We start from the raw sequence: 21,696 nt of genomic DNA on the forward strand, positions 1-21,696 counted from the left end.
GTCTGACTGTTGTTCTGTGCATCCGACAATAAGACTTCAACTTTAACCATGTTTTTGATAGGGTTAAGCTAACCCTAACCCATCTTTATGAAATATCGAATTTGATAGGAACTTCTGATAACGTTCAGAAGATCTGTTAACATTTGAAACATTTACTTAACTATTCCCCTGCAACATATTTCACAACTCACAGCTGCTTTCAGGCTGGGAAGTGTTCAGTGAGGAGGTTCTGAAATGCTTCATTTTAGAGATGAGCTGCAAGAGCAAAAACTGGAAAAATGTTGACAAAATGGAAATCATGGTCTATAAGTTTGACCCTCCTTGCACAGGGTAAGAAGAAACTTGGATGTGGCCTTGTAGGAAGGTTTCTGGATCCGACTGCAAAATCCAAAAGTACAAAGCCACCATGGGGCTCAGGATAAATGAGGATATCCCCAGTTTCATAAGGTTTGAGATGTTATCTACTAGACACCATACTCATGCTACACCCTACTACAAAGGCCCGAGACTGTATAACCTTCAGTCAGAACAGAAGAGACGGAGGCCAGCTTGTTGGGTGTCACTGAAAAATTGTACATTTTATTGGTGAAGTTGATCCTGACGGTTCAGCCATTCGCCTGCTCCACCACGGTAGTCTTTTCGCTGACGTAGATCCCGTCTAGAAACTTCCGGATGTCCTTCTTCTTGACAGTTGTGGCCTGCTGGATGAGGGCGGCTGTGGGGAGGACAGGACAGGTGAGCAAAACAAGGACAATCTTAACTAACTGTGTATTATGTATTACTCTTTGCACATTAACATTGAAGCTATATATGAGTGATGTGGTTAGTAATGTACTCCAGCATTAAGTTGACAAAGCCAATTATACCCATGCAATAGCCCTCAGATAAGCCTTTTAACTGCAATGTTGGCAGTGTTCTAGATATGGTCTACATGGGACAACCTTGAAATGCCTTATGATATCATGGATGAACAGAAACACTTCTGGAGGTAAACACTGACAGTGGTATCTCCATGGTGATGTAAACAGGACAGTGGCATCTCCATGGTGATGTAAACAAAACAGACAGTGGTATCTCCATGGCACTCCACCATGACCAACAGACACACAGAAGCAGGTGGCTCCCCCTGCTGGTGGGGGGAGGCTGAAGGGCTAACCTCTACAGGAGGTTACTGGTCCACTGGCACTACCGTTCCCTTCTCAGACACATAAATACCATCCAAGAACTTTCTGATATCCTTATTTTTGACTGTGGTGGCCTGCTGGATGAGAGCGGCTGGAACAGAGAGTACACACGCTGGCCGGTGAGCAACAGGCCCACAACACACAGGGGTCACAGGGTTAGAGGTCTGGGGAGGTCAAACATTTGAGGAGGAAAGGGAAACTGGGGGGTGGTGGGGATGAGGATATGATGGTGAAGATGAGGATATGAGGTGGGTGGTGAGGATGGAGATACGAGACTCAGGAAGGTAGTTACATATGGACAGAAGTGAGGTGGAGGGTTTGTTTTAAAAGTGGAAAGGGCATGGCTGACGTCAACATGTTGAAGAAAAGCCCAGCCGGGGGTCACTATGGGAGGCTGAACAGATCAACAGTCTGACCCAGGCAGGTGTTAGCTAGCCTGAGTGACATCCAGATCACATGCAGTTACTACATTAGCTGGTTTAGAATGAAAACAAACCACATTAGTCTACTGTGGGTCCCGGGCTAGCACGAGGACAACTCTGGTAGCACTGGGCTAGCACGACAACAGCTCTGGTACCACTGGGCTAGAACGAGGACAGCTCTGGTACCACTGGGCTAGCATGAGGACAGCTCTGGTACCACTGGGCTAGCATGAGGACAGCTCTGGTACCACTGGGCTAGCATGAGAACAGCTCTGGTACCACTGGGCTAGCATGAGGACAGCTCTGGTACCACTGGGCTAGCATGAGGACAGCTCTGGTACCACTGGGCTAGAATGAGGACAGCTCTGGTACCACTGGGCTAGCATGAGGACAGCTCTGGTACCACTGGGCTAGCATGAGGACAGCTCTGCATGAGGACAGCTCTGGTACCACTGGGGTTCCTGGGCTAGCAAGAGAGGTATTGGGAGGTGACTCAGAAGAACGTGGACTTGGATGTGATGTAGTGGAGCGCGTCTCTCCGACAGAGGCTGGATGGAAGTCAGGTGGCTGAGCAGTTAGGGAATCGGGCTAGTAATCTAAAGTTTGATTCCCGGCCGTGCCAAATGATGTGTCCTTGGGCAAGGCACTTCACCCTACTTGCCTCGGGGAATGTCCCTGTACTTGGTGTAAGTTGCTCTGGATAAGAGCGTCTGCTAAATGAGTAAATGTAAATGGTTGAATGTGCTGATGCAGGAGCAGCAGCGTAGGACTCACCCGAGTTAGACACCAGCTCGATGTCGTTCCCCTCCAGCACCAGCTCGTCCTTCTGGGCAGCTGAGACCGTGCAGGCCACGCCTGGAGGGAGGAGGGACAGCTGTCAGCATGGGTCTCACAAGGGCACAACAAGCCTCGCTCACCAGGATTCGTACAGATACTGTATAATGAAATTCCAGTACTTTCAAGGACTTTAAGCACTATTTGGGGAGTTTTCAAGGACTACAATCAAACATCTCATTTATCAAACGTATATCTTTATTAAAGTTACATATGTTATTCAATCAAGAGCCTGCTAGTGATTTTCAATTATTTATTTTTCTTTGAGTAACATTAATGAGACGGACAGCAGTGGGTTTATTAGACGTCTGTCTCTAAGACCCGACACACATGTCGCGGATCTGACACAAATACAGTTCTTCCAGCTTTTCACCTTCATTTAATTTCATGAATTAAATATAGCTGCAAGCAGCAATGGAGGGGCAAAGCAGTCCAGAGCAGGACATGGCCTCCATAGCACTTGCGCAACAATTAAGTCACAACAACCTGTTGCACTCATGCAACACACCAAGTTTGGTTGAAATATCTGTTTGCGTTCCAAAGTACTGAGTGTTTAAAGTGTTTTTTTTCTGGTATAACACCACAGGCCTCCTCTGCTCCTCTTGGGAACGATGGAACCCAAGTTCGGTGACAATCGCTAAAATGGTTGCTGAGTTACGCTCTAACGTGTCTTTTGTGGCTTCGCCGCCGCCTTTGATCGGCTCTACCGAACAAACGGTTTCGAAAATTTGAAAATCCATCAGACACCTTTGTGAAGATTGGTCTGAAGATCATCTGTGCCAAATTTAGTAAACATTGGACAAAATTTGGGGCGTGTAAAAGGTTTACACTTTTCCATGAAATCCAAAAGGGATTCTTCAGAATTTGATTGGCTGTACCGGACAAACGGTTTTGAAAATTAAATATCCTTCGATAACTTTTGTGAAGCTTGGTCTGAAGATCATGTCTGGGAATTTTGAAGAAGATTTGACAATTTGTAGGAAGAGTAGGCTTTTAAAGGTTTTTGATAAAACCGGAAATAGCGGAAAATCTATATAACCGGAAATTGACACCATGGTGTGCATTGCACTCTGCTTGATCCAGGGAATCCAATGGTACCTCATTTTTGAAAATGGGACATACGGTTCAAAAGTTGCGTGTGTAAACACAACTCCAACTTTGACCCGTTGGTGGCGCTGGAGTGCCGAAGCATGGGACATGAAACTTTGTGAATTGGACCAGGGGACTGTCCTCAATGAGTGTGCCAAATTTCAAAACTTTCGACCAAGCGCTTATGGGGGCTGCCATAGACACCCATGGCGGAATAATAATAATAATAATAATACTACCAATTACAATAGGTGCCTCGCAGCTTCGCTGCTTGGCCCCTAATTAACTTGACTGTTTAAGGGTTTTCCAGGACTTAAATTTCAAAGTCAAATTCTAGTACTTCAAGCACTTAAAGCACGTTGTACGAACACTGGCTCACACACGCACACACAAACACACCTGGAGGGGATCTGAAGGCGTGTGTAGGTAGAAGGTGTGCTTGTGTGTAGCTAGGTGGGTTGTAGCTCACCTGCCCTCATGCGGACCCTGCGGATGTACTTCTCTCCCAGGAAGTTTCTGATCTCCACCAGGGCTCCGCCCTCCTGCATCACAACATTGATGGGGAAGTGGGCGTACACAGAGCGCATCTTATAACGGAAACCCTGGAAAGAAAGGAAATAAGCCGCTCAGACATCCTCCTGCTGCTCATCACAACTAACACTTAACCCAGCCAAACCACTGATACGGAACATGTTAGGAGCAGTGGTCAGGGAGTCACTCACCATGGTGACACCCTTGATCATGTTCTGTACGTGGCTGCAGATGGTTCTGACGGTGGCCAGCTCCTTCCTGTTGCCCCACCACTTGTCCACACGCAGCTGTGGACAGAAGACACACTCAGCCCCCTCATCCACCACTATCCAGCCCCCTCATCCACCACTATCCAGCCCCCTCATCCACCACTATCCAGCCCCCTCATCCACCACTATCCAGCCCCCTCATCCACCACTATCCAGCCCCCTCATCCACCACTATCCAGCCCCCTCATCCACCACTATCCAGCCCCCTCATCCACCACTATCCAGCCCCCTCATCCACCACTATCCAGCCCCCTCATCCACCACTATCCAGCCCCCTCATCCACCACTATCCAGCCCCCTCATCCACCACTATCCAGCCCCCTCATCCACCACTATCCAGCCCCCTCATCCACCACTATCCAGCCCCCTCATCCACCACTATCCAGCCCCCTCATCCACCACTATCCAGCCCCCTCATCCACCACTATCCAGCCCCCTCATCCACCACTATCCAGCCCCCTCATCCACCACTATCCAGCCCCCTCATCCACCACTATCCAGCCCCCTCATCCACCACTATCCAGCCCCCTCATCCACCACTATCCAAGCCCCCTAATCCAGTGGTTCTCAATCCTGGTCCTCGGGACCCCCTGCCCTGCATGTTTTAGATATTTCCCTGCTCCAACACACCTGATTCAAATAAATGGGCCTGAAAACGACGCATTAATTTGAATCAGGTGTGTTTGAGGAGGGAAACATCTAAAACGTGCAGGGCAGGGGGTCCTGAGGACCAGGATTGAGAACCACTGCCCTAATCCACCACTATCCAGCCCCCTCATTCACTGAGAAGCCAGCGGGCTGATCCAACACATGACTTTTAATGTCAAAACACAGACACCACATCTTTCCTGAGCATGACCCCCCCCACCCACCTTCTTCTGCTTCTTGCCAAGCAGACTGAGCTCCAAGTTGATGTGGTTGAACTCCCGGCGGAGGGTCCCGCGGGGGCCCTTGACAATCACCGTCCGGCCCTTCAGCCTCACCTCGACTGTAACACGGAGCAAGGAAGTTACACCCTCTGATTACAGCAAGTTGAAGGTTGATAACGAGCCCCTTTGGAAGCAGGGACCTGGGCAACATAATAGGGGTTTACCGTTGTCGGGGATGTCGACAGTCTGGTTGCTGAGAATGGTCTTCATTCTGCCAACGGATGAGGGTTTAAGTTAGCCATATTGATATCGCCGTTTGTGTCGATAGTGGCAACATATTAATAATCCCCGAGGAGAAGCCGACATTATACCGGCTAGCGACATGGCTGGGCTCATGGACATGCAGCTTCGTAACCTGGACAACTACGGGCAACCAAAGTTATTGGTCAATGTTAAAATGAACCGGTAGCAACTAAAGCTGATTAGCATTAGTCTTGTTTAGCAGCCACATCTACGCGGGGGCCAGCACGGCCATAAATTAATAGAATAGATCATATCTGCAATAACCCTTCAATTCAAAACCAGACAGCAGAATAACTACGCGAAGTAACTGCATTAACTCATTAATCACACTTTTGCAATGGATAACTAAGTAGGCTACAACGGGGCCAAGGCCTATAAACGGATTGATGGTATCGGTGGCAAAAGACCTTCGTAATTATGTAATCTGGAAGTTTTTTGATTACATACAAAATACATAAGTCACATATCCAAACTACGAATTTATAAATGTAAACGTTTTGTACATGCAACATAGAAATGATCAGATGAACATAGATTTGAAAAGCCCAAGATCGAGTCCATGTTTTCTTACCTCGCCGGTAGTAGAGGAAAGGGAGAAAGAAGGACGTAATGACGTTATTGTAGCAGTCCTGCGTGCCTACGTCACCACCCTGACCTCTTAAGACATTTCATGGATCGGTTTTAACTATGATAATCATATGTGTTCTTTGAGCCATTTTGAGTTGCTGCTTGAGTATCATGACATCAGATTTACACCAGAACTTTGTTCACGACATTTCAGAAGTATATTTTATTTCAGGCACATAGCCGAACGTTATCTTTCAGTCGGTGAGTTTGTGTCGGACCAAAGTCTTCACCAGACAACTGACGTAGCATACAGCCTGCTTGTCGGGCGCTAATGTCATGGCTCTGGTCAAACAAGGTTGTTTTGTAGCGGGTCGTTTATCCAGCAATCACCTGTGGCTGAATTCTAAATGCAATCCACACGTAAGTACGGTATTTCATTATAATTTGTGTACGATGTTTAGATCTTTAGATAGATCGCTTATCTTCACAGTTACCTGCTAGCCAAGCACGAATGTTGCTAGCCCAGTGAGAGCTAGCTAATGCGTTACTAGCTAGTTACTAGGTAGCTTGATCTATGGTCACGGGCCTTGAGTTAACGTTAATTACGGTGAAATATAGGACGACATTGCACCATAACAGCAGTTAACTATCTGATTTGAGTTGTTCTGAAATTACAGCAATAAACGTTGTTACCAGTTAGCTTCTCGGTTTCAGTCCTCTAGTTTTAGTCTATTATTCATCGACTTGGACAGTGTGTTGAACTTGACTGTCTCCCTGCAAGGTGTATTATTCTAGTAGCAGTTTGACAACAGCCGCCAAGTCGTCTCCGACACGGTCCGACAGGAAGAAGGAGTTGTTGGTGGACGATGGACCTGACCTACAGGACTTCATCTCTGGCGAGCTGTCGGAGAAGAGCAAGTGGGAAGAATACAGAGGCACTCTGAAGAGAGAAAAAGGAGAGAGGTGGGTGGGGCTCTAAAATAAAAGTAATCACTTTAGTGTTTACATGATAAATGAAGCCTGAGAATATTGGTAGCTTCCGTCCAGCAGTGGTCGAAGATGCGAGTGAATACGGGGGAGTTATGCTCTAATGTTAACTTTCTGGTGGAGGGCAGAAGTGATTCACAATCTACCAGATAAGAAATTAACCCTAACCCAACACACTTTACTGTCATGTGTTATGTGTTGTTAGGTCACTATGGAACATTTAACACACTATGGATTGTCACTCTTTAACACACTACTATGGATTCTCCATAGTGGCTTAAAGATGCTGTAAAGTAGAATTGCAAATGACTTTTAAGTTCATCACACCACAGAAGAATGTGTTGTTAACAACCCATCCAAATTCTAAAGAAAAAAAAACAGACAAGTATGTTAAATTAGGCTTTGAAATCCTGAGAAAATCAGCTGTCTTCTCTGCTTGAGACTGGGGGGCCATGTTGCCTGAAGGAGCTGAAGCTCAGCCCCCTCTAATTGATTGAATTTAGCAACAACAGCAACCCTTTTTAAATCAATTGCAGACCTACTGGCAGTCTGTGAGTGTTTTATGTGTTAATTACTTTGTCTTTGCATCTTACCAGCTGAGCAACAGAATGCAATCGTCTGTGATCTGACGTAGATAGGTCGCTGTGACGTAGATGGGTTGGGTTTGAACCCTGCCTATACAAAACCGAGCTGAAAACGTGAGAAAAACTAATCAACGGTGTAACTCCACATTTCAGTGCGACAAAGTTTTTGCGCTTTGCACATGCTTTCAGGAACTAATTTCACATGTATATAATGTACTGGATGTCATAGAATTAGCTTTACAGCATTTTTAAAATGAAGTGTCTATGTGTGTGTCTGTGTAGGCTGAGACTTCCTCCATGGCTGAAGACTGAGATTCCCATTGGGAAGAACTTTAATAAACTGAAGAACACACTGAGAGACCTGAACCTGCACACTGTGAGGCACCATCATGTTTTCATCCTTTCAGATGATCCCTGTCACATGTGGTTATGTAGCACATGTGACATTAGCACCATGTCACATGTGGTTATGTAGCACATGTGACATTAGCACCATGTCACATGTGGTTATGTAGCACATATGACATTAGCACCATGTCACATGTGGTTATGTAGCACATGTGACATTAGCACCATGTCACATGTGGTTATGTAGCACATGTGACATTAGCACCATGTCACATGTGGTTATGTAGCACATGTGACATTAGCACCATGTCACATGTGGTTATGTAGCACATGTGACATTAGCACCATGTCACATGTGGTTATGTAGCCCATGTGACATTAGCACCATGTCACATGTGGTTATGTAGCACATGTGACATTAGCACCATGTCACATGTGGTTATGTAGCACATGTGACATTAGCACCATGTCACATGTGGTTATGTAGCACATGTGACATTAGCACCATGTCACATGTGGTTATGTAGCACATGTGACATTAGCACCATGTCACATGTGGTTATGTAGCACATGTGACATTAGCACCATGTGTGTGTGTTTCCTGCCCAGGTGTGTGAGGAGGCCAGGTGTCCCAACATCGGCGAGTGCTGGGGAGGGGGAGAGTACGCCACGGCTACGGCCACCATCATGGTGAGTCTGGCTGCACACCCTGTCTCTGTAGCAACACCCTGTCTCTGTAGCAACACCCTGTGTCTGTAGCAACACCCTGTCTCTGTAGCAACACCCTGTCTCTGTAGCAACACCCTGTCTCTGTAGCAACACCCTGTTTCCATAGCAATGCCCTGTCTCCATAGCACTTGAGGAAGGGGTGGGTGCTCGCTTATCTCTTAAGGTTAGGATTAGGGCTGCAACTAACGATTATTTAAATAATCTATTAATCTGTCGATTCTTTTTTTGATTGATCGATGAATCGGATACAAAAACAAAAAAGCATTATTTTCCAACCATTTATTCAAAAACAGAACTGACAGTGCAAATTCACAGTGCAAAAAAATCTTCAGAATGTGCACAAACAGGCACACAATTTTGAAAACGTTATAACGTTAAACGAGTTTTGTTTAAAACTTTATTGAAAATTGAAAGGTTGTGGAAGTAGGCTAGACTTTATTAGAATAATCTGGTGTATATTTAAGATTTTTTTGACACAATTTTGAAAAAAGATGTGCGAGGATGAAGCTATTTTCAAAGATGAGTGATTTTCTATCATTTTATCAAAAGTAAAGGCTGTGGAAGTTTATCAGACATTGTTAAGATACTCTGGTGTCTGAGGTTTTATATTCCTAAAAATATTATAAAAGTCTACATTTTTCTAAATGGTATGGGTTGTTTTCACCCGGTCCCTAACGCGATGCTGCAAAGTAGCGTCTTCCGAATGTGAGACGAATGTCAAATTTGAAACTAACTTCACCTTGGTCAATGAACACACTGTTTGATGTATTTAGTGTGAAATGCTCCCACACCTTGGATGACTTGGGTCGTACTGATTTCTCAGTCGTACTGAGTCGTCTCCATAAGGTTAAGGTTAGGATATGTACAGTCGTGGCCACAAGTTTTGGCAATGACAAATGTTGTGTTTTGCAAAGTTTGCTGGTTCAGTATTTGAGGAAAATGTTTTCACTACTGTTGGGCCGTTATCGGCGTTAATGAGCTGCATTAACGTGAGACTCTTATTGGGCGATAAAAAATATTCAATTTTAGTTCATTTTATTTTTACTGCTGCTGCTTTTTCTACAGGTACACTTGCACTTAGAGATTCATGTTGTTTAAATTGTAACTTGCTTAACTACATGCTCTTATGGTTCTTCCCTTTGGCACTTATTTTTTGGTTGTTCACAATGTGTGCTTCTTGTTTTGGCTACCCGCAATGCTTTGGGGCTATCTTGTTGTTATCAGTGACCTATGCACTTTGTAAAGCTCTCTCTTGGAAGTCGCTTTGGATAAAAGCGTCTGCTAAATGAATACATGTAAATGTAAAAAAAATATTGCCGTTAATCTATTCTCAAAATTGGGTTGGGAGCTGGGTCTATACTACGCAAGCTATGATGACTTTCACCTTGATATTTTAGCGCGGATGTATACCTAGCCAAATTGCACTGTAGGGGGCGAGAACGAGTCTTTAAACCTGTGTGTATGCCTTGTGTATGAAATTATCATATCAAATGTGACGTGCTAACATGGATGCACCTATGAAGCCACCTGGTTTGCTTCAGGGAAAATGTATTTTTAACAAGCTTCCCAATGGAAAACTCGACAAGACTAAAGTTGTTTGCACCTTAATTTAGTTTACTGTAGGACTTCTTCCAGTCTAAAATACCACATAAACGCAAAGCATCCCTTAGCTAATGCGGAAGATGCCGGGCCAAGCACTGATGTAGCGCAGGGGAACAGTCGTCGTCAAACTGCGATGTTTGAGTGCAGCCGAGGCAAGCCCGTCAGCACAGCTCTATCAGCCAAGCTAACTAATCTAATAACCAGTAAATAAACACAAATGGGCTTGTATCTTATTTAACATAATTTTTTAAAATGTATTTTCATCACCAATTATCATAGTAAAACAGCTTTCTCAAGCAGTTTGTGATGCATTTTGGAAACAGGAGACGAGCCCCTGATCTAATGCGCCACCTGGCTTGAGAAACCCGTTCTCAAAGACTTACTTTTAGTCATTATTTGGGTAGCACACATTATGAATGCCTTCGGCGTAATTCAAATGAGCCATTTTAATCTAGATTAACGCCAATATTACAGTGAGATTAATCTAGATTTAAAAAAATAATCTATGCCCACCACTTGTTTTCACGTTTCTACAGAATACTGGAATCACAATAAGGCACATTTCATATATTTTTTTAAGCTTTTTTGGGGCAAAAATCATCAACTCTCTTTTACAGCAGTCAGGGTTAGTCAGGGTCTCTGCTGTAAAGCAAATTCCAATAAATGTAAATGTAGTTAGATCCATGTCACGGAACAAAGGAGCGCAGTGACAAGGAGTGATTGGCGGCCAATATTAACCAATCGAAAAGGAGTTAGTGTTAGATTAACTCTTGTTCCATCTGCAGTTGATGGGGGACACGTGCACGAGAGGCTGCCGGTTCTGCTCGGTGAAGACCGCTCGTCAGCCACCGCCTCTGGACCCTGAAGAACCCTCCAACACAGCGGCCGCCATTGCTGCCTGGGGGCTGGACTACGTGGTGCTGACCTCCGTGGACAGAGACGGTACCATTACCTTTAACCTTGACCTTTAACCCTAACCATCACTGCCCAGGTGCTGTACTTTGTGGTGCTGACCTCCGTGGATAGCGACGGTACCCTGACCTTTTAACCCCGACCATTATTGTTTCTTTGTTGTGGCTGGAATGGCAGGAGTGAGGAGAATATAAAGAACGACTCCTCCAAGTAGATTAGAATACAGACTGCATTTCTACCAACCATTTTAATTACATATGGTGTTTAGACATCCCAAAGCAACATTGTTGTTCAAATTGATGGAAATTCAATACATTTGAACTGTCATCAGTCCTGACAGTATGTGCATCAGTCCTGACAGACTGTTAGACCCAGTAAGAGTATGAGCTAGGCACAGCTCTGACCCCTGACTGACCCCTGACCTCCTGCTTCCTGTTCAGACCTGCCAGATGGAGGGGCAGATCACATCGCCCAGACTGTGTCCAGCCTTAAGGAGAGGTAAACGGCCTCAAACCACAAATCATTTAAATAATAGATTAGATAAATCATCTATAAACAAAGTAAATCATGTGTTGTAAAAACGCAGACATGGTGAGGTCCATACTTGTATCTCATGCCAGCATTACGGGACTTTTAAGACCAAAACACACCAAAACATTTACCCCAAATCAAATGTGTTTTAAGGAACTCTCGGATACTGGTGGAATGTCTGACCCCTGATTTCCGTGGCGACCTAATGGCGGTGGAGAAGGTCGCCCAATCAGGGCTGGACGTGTATGCCCACAACGTGGAGACAGTCCGCGAGTTGCAGAGGTAAGCCAGACATCTGAATCAGGGTTAGTCACGATTAAAAAAGGCTCAATCCTGGTCAGCCCCAGGCTGCTCTAACCCCTGACTCACTGCGTGCACACAGCCCCAGGGTTGCAGTGGGAGACATAGAACCAGGATGTGATTTACCTCTTTTGACTTTCTTTTTTACTTCCGTGCTGATCTGGTTTTGGTGTAGGTACCAACTCTGACCAGCAGGGGGTGCAGGGGAGCCATGTTCCTCACTGTTCCTAGTTTCTATTAAAATCTAATTCAGGAACAATGTGGGTTAGTTTAGCCTGTTTAGTTTATATTAATGACCTTTGACCCCAGGCAAGTGCGTGACCCCCGAGCAAACATGGACCAATCCCTGAGCGTCCTGAGGCACGCTAAAGCAGCCATGCCCCGCGGCCTCACCAAGACCTCCATCATGCTGGGGCTGGGAGAGACTGACCTGCAGATACACAACACACTCACAGGTACACACACACACCTTCACACCAAGACCTCCACCATGCTGGGGCTGGGAGAGATGATGTTGTGTGATGTTGCCGTGGCATTGATGTTACATTTACATTTAGTCATGTTGCCATTGTGGAGGATGTTGACATTGTGTTGTTATGGTTACAGAGCTGAGGGAGGCAGGAGTGGACTGTCTGACACTGGGACAATACATGCAGCCCACCAGACGCCACCTGAAGGTTACACACACACGCACACTCAGGGACAATACATGGAGCCCAACAGACACTCCTTAAGTTCTACACATACTAACACTTAACTAAATTGTGTATAGGTGGAGGAGTATGTGACTCCTGAGAAATTTGCCCACTGGGAGGCGGTGGGCACGGAGCTGGGGTTCCTCTACACAGCCAGTGGACCCCTCGTCAGATCCTCCTACAAAGCAGGTAGGAAACAACTACAGCAGCACAGGGTTAGCAAGCTAGAAACTACAGCAGCACAGGGTTAGCAAGCTAGAAACTACAGCAGCACAGGGTTAGCGAGCTAGAAACTACAGCAGCACAGTGTTAGCAAGCTAGAAACTACAGCAGCACAGGGTTAGCAAGCTAGAAACTACAGCAGCACAGTGTTAGCAAGCTAGAAACTACAGCAGCACAGGGTTAGCAAGCTAGAAACTACAGCAGCACAGTGTTAGCAAGCTAGAAACTACAGCAGCACAGGGTTAGCAAGCTAGAAACTACAGCAGCACAGGGTTAGCAAGCTAGAAACTACAGCAGCACAGTGTTAGCAAGCTAGAAACTACAGCATCACAGTGTTAGCAAGCTAGAAACTACAGCAGCACAGGGTTAGCGGGATAGAAAGTACAGCAGCACAGGGTTAGCGAGCTAGAAACTCTATTTACCATGTGTTTACGTCCTCCCTCCAGGTGAGTTCTTCTTGAAGAACCTGCTGGAGAGAACTGAAGCAGCAACCGAGTAGAAGCACATCTCCCCCTGCTGGTCATGTTGCTCGTCCCTCCTCCTCTCTTCTCCCTCCTGTTTCTCCTCTCTTCCATCTTCCCTTCTTCTTCTTCCCTCCAGTCCTAGGGTCAGGGTTAGCCCTAGCCCTGGCTTAGTCTCTCATCTCCACATTACAGAAATCAAGATAAACCACATAAACACAAACATGTTCAAGTATGTACATTATTCTAATATATCAACTGCAGGATCTTCATCATATAATTTACATTCTATAGTTTATTTGTATTCCACCTAAAGCCTTAGTTCTGGATGACAGGATGTTGGGACCAGTCTCAGGGATTCCAGTCATGATCTTTGAGGTCATGGAGGGTCCAAATATGAAAACTGGCCCCAAAGCACTGAGAAGGAGTTATTGAGGTTAGATGGGTTATGCTACAATAGAGAGGCATATGAGAGCTCCCTTTTGAGAGATAATGCTTGAGCGATAATGTTGGAGTAATGTTTGACTTTTTTTTTTAGAAGACTTAGCAGGTGAAACTGGCAAAGGTTTATCTTGTGTAAATGTATACATGCTTTATGTATCAATAGTACATAAAAACTACTTACAAAACAATATTTTCCATATCATTATTAAATGTTGGGGTTAGACTAACCCTATATGGATCTATTTTGAAACAGATAGGGTTAGGCTACCTATATCAGGCATGCAAACAGGTCAAGGGTAGAAGAAAATGTATTACATTTTAAAGTTGGAGGCAGCAATGTAGTGTACTTTAAGAGCAAAATTAAGAGGCTACATCAATGTAGAATCTGTGCTCTTGTAAACAATGTCATGTTATTTTAACCAGCCCCTGATTGGCTGTGAGGTTTAGGCATTAAGTGATGATTGGTTCCAGAGCCGGTTGTAAAGTTGCGAAGCATGGATAAAATTCTGTGCCCCCCCATATAGGCAGGGATGGATTAACGAACGGGCCTACCGGGCCAGAGCCTCCGCGCGTGACGTCGCTGTTATTAACATTATATTGATATGAATAGGATGATATGACACGATGCGCCGTAGCCGGTATATGCTAGGCTTAAGTCATTCATGTCAATAACAGGGCCCCAAAAGTCCTACTGAAAAACTAAAGAATAGCCTAAACATTCACTTTGAAGATGTCACAAGAAAGAAACCATCATGATACCTGAGTGTTTATCCCCTCAGTTTATCTATAGGACTTTGGAGGGGCTGAGTACTCCATGCAATATGGGCCCTTCAAATCTGTAGGGAGAAATCCAAAAAGCAAGTGCAGAACAATAGCATTAGAGCTCTGTCTCAGCACCCCCAACACACACACACACACACACACGCTGTTTATGTGGCATTTATGTAAAGTTGTTCTTCATGAAGACCCCATTATGATGTTATCCACCCCTGATCTGTCTGAATGGAGCCCCTCAATCATAACACGTCATAACATTTCACTGTATGCTCCTTTAAATATGTTTTACTGGTAGGCCTTAACTAGGACAAGTGAGATTCCTTACATGAGCTTAAAAAAACTATTTTGAACAGTTTATAGAAAAAAAGAAAAAGCATCTCGCGTTATTTTTTTTAACTGCCTTTTTTTTTTTACACGTCCAGGCCCAGGGGCCTGTGGTTTCTTAATCCGTCCATGCATATAGGGTTGGCCTAACCCTATATGGATTTACTTTTATATAGATGAACATAAATGTACAGTACAGATGGGTTAAGGCACAGCAGATAAGCATGTTATTTGGATGCAAAGGCCTTGAGGAAATGACTGCACACAATTAATTGGTCCATTTTATTTAGTCATGACACAATGATGACATTGCTCCTTTAAACAAGTACACATTTTCAAATCTAAAATACAAACTCTACTGATCATTTCCCTTTCACGTACCAGTTATAACCAACGCCACTGAGCTTCAGCACTCAATACTGTCCTGTTGAAACTATGCAATACTGTATTGTTGAAACAGTATAAAATATGTAATTCATGATTTACCTTCAAATGTATAATAGCTTCTTTCTTTTTTCGCCAATATGAAAAGGACATGAAAGTGAGTAGAGTCTAAGGGGGGTTAGGGTTACAGGAAGATCAAAGTGGAAAGTAACACATTCTGGTCTTGATACAACCCACCAGAACATTTCTGTTTTGGGTTTTCTATAGGCTATGATGGGAACTCCTAACAGGGTTTCTATAGGCTGTGAGGCCTAGTGGCAGAGTGTTACAATGACTCTGGGAGAGAGTTCTTCTAGAGAGCAGAGAGGGGTGTGGAAGGTGGCGAGACAAAGGTGTGTGTATGTGGGGGGGTGGGGTTCAGGCGTGTGCGTGTAGATCAGGTGTGTGTGTGTGTGTGTGTGTAGATCAGGAGGAACAGAGGTGTGTGTGTAGATGGTCATTGACAGTCACTGATCTGCAATTTTGCACTTTTGTACTGTACTCCACCTAGGTTAGAATAGGTTATAAGGTTGAAATAGGTTTCATGTGCATTTAGGGTTAGTATAGTGTATTTATTGTTATCTGTAATTTAGGAAGTTTTAGTATTAGGGTTAGTATAGTCGATTATTTATTGCCATCTGTATATTTAGGAAGTTTCACTTATTTAAGCTCAGCATAGATGTAAATTATGTTCTGTGTACATATGTTATGCCAGGTGCTTGCGTTGTCTTGTCTTAAGAATTTCAGTGCCCAATCTGACCTTGTGTTGTTCTGTGTACCTTACAAATAAAAGACTTGAGATCAGGAGAAACAGAGGTGTGTGTGTGTGTAGATCAGGTGTGTTTGTGTAGATCAGATCTTGGGCTTCTTGCTTGGTGGCTCTGCAAGGCTGGCTGAGGGGGTGTAGGGGATGCGCACAGACGTCACTTTCTTTCCGATGGTCTCAATCTACACACAAACAAGGTACACAAATCCAGGTTGTTAATTATTGTGTGTATATGTATAGTGTTTGTGTATGAGTGTGTGCCAGGTACCTGGAAGCCGATGCTCTGCAGCTGAGGGTGCAGGTGGTCCAGGACTCTGCGTCCGTCGAACAGGAAGGCTGGTTTCAGCATCCGCTGGTAGATCCTCTCATAGTCCAGGTCCTGGAGGGGAAAGGGGGGATGAGGAGGGCAGCTGGACTATGCTAGCTTCTGGTACTTCCCAACTCAATAGCAGAGAAAAGTACACACATCCTTCACTCAAGTAGAAGTACAGGTGATAAGACAGTGGTCAGAAGTACAGATGATAAAAGACGGTGATAAAAGTTCTGACTACTGACTACACAAGTGCGCGGTAGTTGACGAAGCTACAGCTACACCAATAACTCCCTGTCTCATCCATAACATACTTTTTCTTCACACAGTCTCAGAGGGCAGAGGAAAACAGAGAAGCCTAAAGGCCAAAATATGCTACTCTGTGTCTATTACCGAACACTTTATGAAGTACACTGCAAAACGGTGCACTGCAAAACAGTGCACTTACATATGTAGAGCACTCCGTCGCTGATAAGTGCTCTCTGAAATGGAAGACTTACGTTAACCTCTTTGCGGACGCAAATCTGCTCGCAACACCCGCAAAACCTGCCAAAATGAACACGTTTCTCCACCCCAAGTGGAAAAAGCTGCCGAAAGGGCTACTCCTCTTCCGCTACATAGCCAAGATGGCGTCAGTTTAGGGTGAGTAGTGTCCATCGTTGTACACCGTTTGCCGTGCGCCATCCGGGTACTTTCAGTGCACTCAATTCTGCTGGTTTTGTGAGTGTAAGCGAGCGCCCTAAGCACTGAAAGTCAGTGCTCGAAGTGCACAAGTGCGCGGTAGTAGACACAGCTACAGCCTCAGTTTACGGATGGGCGGGCGGATACGGACGGATATACTTTGATAAGGGTTCTCCGTAGGCTGTGGGTGCTGAAAACAATTCATAAATTAGCCGTTTCATTAATAAAATACGCAAATTTTCAGCAGCTACACTGCCCATTTCTCATCACATTTGAATTCAGATGGACTGAATCGCAATTCAAATGTGAATCAATTTATTGCCCTACCCCTTATACATATACATTCATTCCTATATACGCACATCTGAAGGGAGTGTGTGTGTGCTCGTCACCTTGAACATGTCCCACTCAGTGCAGATGACGAGGGCATGGGCACTCTGGCAAGCCTGGTACGGGTCTGTAGTCACGGTAACCAGCTCAGACACTGCAAATAAACATCCAATAGTGTCAGCAAACACATGGTAAGACACACACACACAGACTCACACACCAACACACTGACAGACTTACACACACGACACTGACAGACACACTGGAGTGCAGTGCCAGAGACACACACACACAGACCAACACACTGACAGATACACGCACACCAACACACTGACAGATACACACACAGCCAGACCTCTGTTGGGCTCTAAGGTGCTGGACAGGTCCTGCTGGATCTGCTGCTTCAGGACTTTGGGGTCATAGATGTGCAGATTAGCTCCTTCGTCCAGCAGGTACTGAGAGATGTAGATACTGGAGGACTCCCTGAGGTAAAGACACACACGCAGACACACACACGCCTGCTAACTCCTTGCACCTTGTGAAGTAAGGCAGGGTGGAGGGTTAGGATGTAGATGAAAGGTGATTCTGAGTCTGTGATCAAGTCTTAAGGTTGAAACAGAAGCCTTGCCCCCAACACTCCCTCCTGCGTTTATTAGGGTTAGATTCATATTAGCAGAACAAAAGTACAAAGTACGATGGGAGAGTAAGATTGAGATAGACAAAGAGATGACATAGGTAGAGAGAGGCAACAGGTAGAGAGAGGACCTGCCTGGTGTCTCCTGTATCCTTCTTGAAGGAGAAGCCCAGCAGAGCAATCTTCTTCCCAGTGACGGTGTTGAAGAGACAGTCAATGATCCGACAGGCAAACCTCCTACGCTGGTACACATTCATATCTATCACCTGGAGAGAAACAGAGTCATACAGGTGAACCCAACGCTAGTTTCCTCAAGGATCACAATGACTCTTGCTTAGAGACTTGTTGCTCTTTTTGGTTAGTGGCAACTGATTTAAACTGTTGTATTCGCTGAAAAATATTCTATTTTAGTTAATCTTTTACTGCTGCTGCTTTTTCTACAGGTACACTTGCACTTAGAGATTCATGTTGTTTAAATTGTAACTTGCTTAACTACATGCTATTATGTTTCTTTCCTTTGGCACTTATTTTTTGGTTGTTCACAATGTGTGCTTCTTGTTTTGGCTACCAGCAATGCTTTGGGGCTATCTTGTTGTTATTATCAGTCCAAGTCGCTTTGGATAAAGCGTCCGCTATATAGCGGACGCTTTATCCAAAGCGACTTGGACTGATAATAACAACATATATATATATATATATATAGACTGTCTCTCTGCAGGTGATATGTATATATATTTATATATGTATCACCTGCATAGAGACAGGGTCATATCTCGTCCTTAGGCAAGGCACTTCACCCTACTTGCCTCGGGGGGAATTTCCCTGTACTTACTGTAAGTCGCTCTGGATAAGAGCGTCTGCTAAATAACAAAATGTAAATATCTACAGGAGGGTCCTAAAGTCTGAGACCATATTAAACATTTAATGGGGAAACTGAAGCCAAGTTGTGACATCCCGAGAAGTCTTTGGAACACAGATCATGCTGGGAGATGTTTTTCAAAGATTCAACTTTCCAACTGTTAAGTGAATATCATTTGTAATGAAAGAATGTGTACAACATTTTAAACAAATTCCAAACAGAAGTATCAGACTAGTGGCCTCAGACTTCAGGACAGACCCTAAGTCAGGACAGGGACCCTGTCATGGGATCAAAAGGATCCAGACGTGTTGAAATCTGCATTTGGTTGTAATGGGTTAAGTGCAGTTCCACCTGCTGCCAGTAGGAGGCGACCTCTGGGAGGTTGAGGGCCTCACAAAGGTAGACCAGGTTCAACACATCCTTCTGGAAACAGCTGCCTCCAAACCCTGGAGGGAGGGACAGAGGTAGGGGTAGGGAGAGATGAAGGGAGAGAGAGATGGAAAGGAGGAGGGAGGGACAGAGGTAGGGAGGGATGGAAAGAGGTGGAAAGGGGGAGGGAGGAAGGGATGAGGTGGAGGAGAGAAGGGGAGGGTGAGAGGAGAGGGGAGCGATTAGTTAGATGAGTTTCATGGCCTTGAGTAACTTGCTTCCTATCATCTGGTCCGTGTGTGTGTGTGTACTGACCAACACTGGCCTTCAGGAACTTGCTTCCTATCCTCTGGTCCATGCCGATGGCTTTGGCCACTTCCTCCACATCAGCACCAGTCGCCTCACACAGTGCACTGATGCTGTTGATGCTGCTGATGCGCTGGGCCAGGAACGCATTGGCTGCCTGCACACACACACACACACACATTTATTACTGTAATAACTTAGTGTATTCTGATATCCACCTGTTACTGCATAACTGTGTTATTGCTGTCCATCTAACCCACCAGCTTGGAGAGCTCGGAGCTCCAGGTGTTGGTGGTGATGATGCGGGTCCGGGGGACCCAGCGCTCGTACACACAGCTCAGAGCCCTGATAGCGCGCTGGCCCTCCGCTGTCTCATCTCCTCCAATCAGGACGCGGTCTGGCTCCTTCAGGTCTCGCACTGCCGTCCCCTCTGCCAGGAACTCAGGGTTGGACAGCACCTGCACACACACATCGGTTCCTTATCATTTATCCTGACAGGAGAAATAAAGAACTTTGACCTCTTCACACACACACTCTATGTGCCTGTAAAAACAGAGCCCTTCTGGACTCCACACTGCTGATCCTTGATCTTCTGCTCTACTTTCTACATGCACTATTTGTATGTGGCTTTGGATGGATGCATCTGCTGAATGAATGAAATGTTCAGAACAATATGAACACACCTGCAGGTTGAGGCTGGGTTTGGTGTTGGCGTCAAAGATCCTCCGGATGCTCTCAGCAGCGCGGACCGGGACGGTGCTCTTCTCCGTGACGATCTTGTAGCCATTTGAAACCTCCACAATGCGTCGGGCGCACGCCTCGATATACTTGAGGTCTGCAGCTCTCCCTTTCCCCATCCCGTAAGTCTTGGTTGGCGTGTTCACCTGGGGCCAGGGGTGAGGGGGCTGGTTGAGAGAGGGTGTGTGTGTGTGTGTGTGTGTGTGTGTGTGTGTGTGTGTGTGTGTGTGTGTGTGTGTGTGTGTGTGTGTGTGTGTGTATCAGAGGACTCACAGAGATGAACACCAAGTCAGCCTCCCTGATGGCAGAGTCAATGTCAGTTGAGAAGAACAGGTTCCTCCCTCTACAGGACTCCACCACCTCTCTCAGGCCTGGCTGGACAGACACACTCATTAACCACCACCAGACTAGAGGAATGCAAGGGGCAATGAAGAGCACTTAGCCTACATGTATTATGTCTTATGGATAAGAGCGTCTGCTAAATGACTTAATGTAAGCTGTAACATTGCAGTTGGACCGTATCACTAGAGCACCTTTAGAGCTCTACCTCGTATATGGGAAGCGTATCGGAGTTCCAGGCTTTGATTCGGGACTCGTTGACGTCGACTACCGTCACTTGTATCTCCGGACACATTTGAGCAATCACGCTGCAAGTCGGACCTCCGACATATCCCGCTCCGATGCAACAAATTTTCTTTATCTGAAACATCTGAAATGAACAGTCAAACGTCAATGCAAATTTGCTGCCAAAGTTCAGTTGACAGTTTGCAATCTTTTCACTCCCTACACTGCAGGGTTGGGGGAGTCCACGGCGTTATAATGAACTGTACAGAGCAGCTAGAAGTAAAACATTAAAAAAACGAATGACGGCATTCATTTAAACAACGTTCTCAAAGGTTCAATATAACATTGTAGTTTTGCGCGTTGACTTGATAATGGACGTAGTTTTGCTAGCTATCAGGAATCACTGCAACGACCAAGACCAGCAAGCAAAATTACCTTCCAGATTCCAGAAAACAATGAGCCTCAGGTTCCGTTGTCCAAATACGTGATGCTATCAAAAGGCAATAGTTTAAATAGTTAACTGTGCAGGTTAAACTAGGAGTACTACTCTGGTGCACAAGTCCAGTATAAATGAGTTAGTATTCTCTACTTCAAATAAACACTTGCTGGAGCGGTTGTCTTCCGGAAACGGCGTGAAGCTCGGAACGTACAGCCTATCAACCAGCGCCACGTCAACAGAGCTAGACTGGAGCAGGGTTCAGGAGAACAGCTTTGTCACTGAGAACTTTGGAA

General features: G+C 45.2%; 3 protein-coding genes across 4 annotated transcripts; 1 reads left to right on the forward strand and 2 right to left on the reverse strand.

Annotated features, from left to right (window-relative positions):
• Positions 1-549: 549 nt before the first annotated feature.
• On the reverse strand, positions 550-6,097 carry rpl9 (ribosomal protein L9). 2 transcript variants are annotated; one of them, XM_084686248.1, is made up of 8 exons: positions 6,073-6,097; positions 5,423-5,469; positions 5,202-5,317; positions 4,252-4,347; positions 3,999-4,131; positions 2,381-2,461; positions 1,157-1,275; positions 550-715 (listed from the first exon to the last, which is right to left on the reverse strand). In XM_084686248.1, the coding sequence occupies exons 2-7, from the start codon at positions 5,466-5,468 to the stop codon at positions 1,169-1,171; spliced, it is 579 nt and encodes a 192-aa protein (XP_084542374.1). In that variant the 5' UTR covers position 5,469; positions 6,073-6,097; the 3' UTR covers positions 550-715; positions 1,157-1,168. The 2 variants fall into 2 exon arrangements, with proteins under 2 accessions (XP_084542374.1, XP_084542373.1); XM_084686247.1 differs by lacking the exon at positions 1,157-1,275 and having other exon boundaries at positions 6,073-6,094.
• A 47-nt stretch (positions 6,098-6,144) lies between these two features.
• lias (lipoic acid synthetase) lies at positions 6,145-14,071 on the forward strand. The gene is made up of 11 exons (XM_084686246.1): positions 6,145-6,488; positions 6,850-7,031; positions 7,922-8,015; positions 8,597-8,677; positions 11,104-11,260; positions 11,671-11,728; positions 11,915-12,043; positions 12,371-12,516; positions 12,668-12,738; positions 12,834-12,945; positions 13,425-14,071. Exons 1-11 carry the CDS (start codon positions 6,405-6,407, stop codon positions 13,475-13,477), a joined length of 1,167 nt encoding a protein of 388 aa, XP_084542372.1. The 5' UTR covers positions 6,145-6,404; the 3' UTR covers positions 13,478-14,071.
• Positions 14,072-15,252: 1,181 nt separating this feature from the next.
• ugdh (UDP-glucose 6-dehydrogenase) lies at positions 15,253-21,598 on the reverse strand. The gene is made up of 12 exons (XM_084686245.1): positions 21,400-21,598; positions 20,948-21,109; positions 20,674-20,775; positions 20,346-20,546; positions 19,923-20,120; positions 19,672-19,819; positions 19,339-19,433; positions 18,260-18,394; positions 17,850-17,973; positions 17,557-17,648; positions 16,442-16,552; positions 15,253-16,355 (listed from the first exon to the last, which is right to left on the reverse strand). The coding sequence occupies exons 2-12, from the start codon at positions 21,107-21,109 to the stop codon at positions 16,260-16,262; spliced, it is 1,464 nt and encodes a 487-aa protein (XP_084542371.1). The 5' UTR covers positions 21,400-21,598; the 3' UTR covers positions 15,253-16,259.
• Positions 21,599-21,696: the final 98 nt, after the last annotated feature.

Source organism: Hypomesus nipponensis, chromosome 22 (genome assembly GCF_054491055.1).
Source record: "Hypomesus nipponensis isolate SF chromosome 22, ASM5449105v1, whole genome shotgun sequence".
In the NCBI taxonomy this organism is placed as follows: Eukaryota; Metazoa; Chordata; class Actinopteri; order Osmeriformes; family Osmeridae; genus Hypomesus; species Hypomesus nipponensis.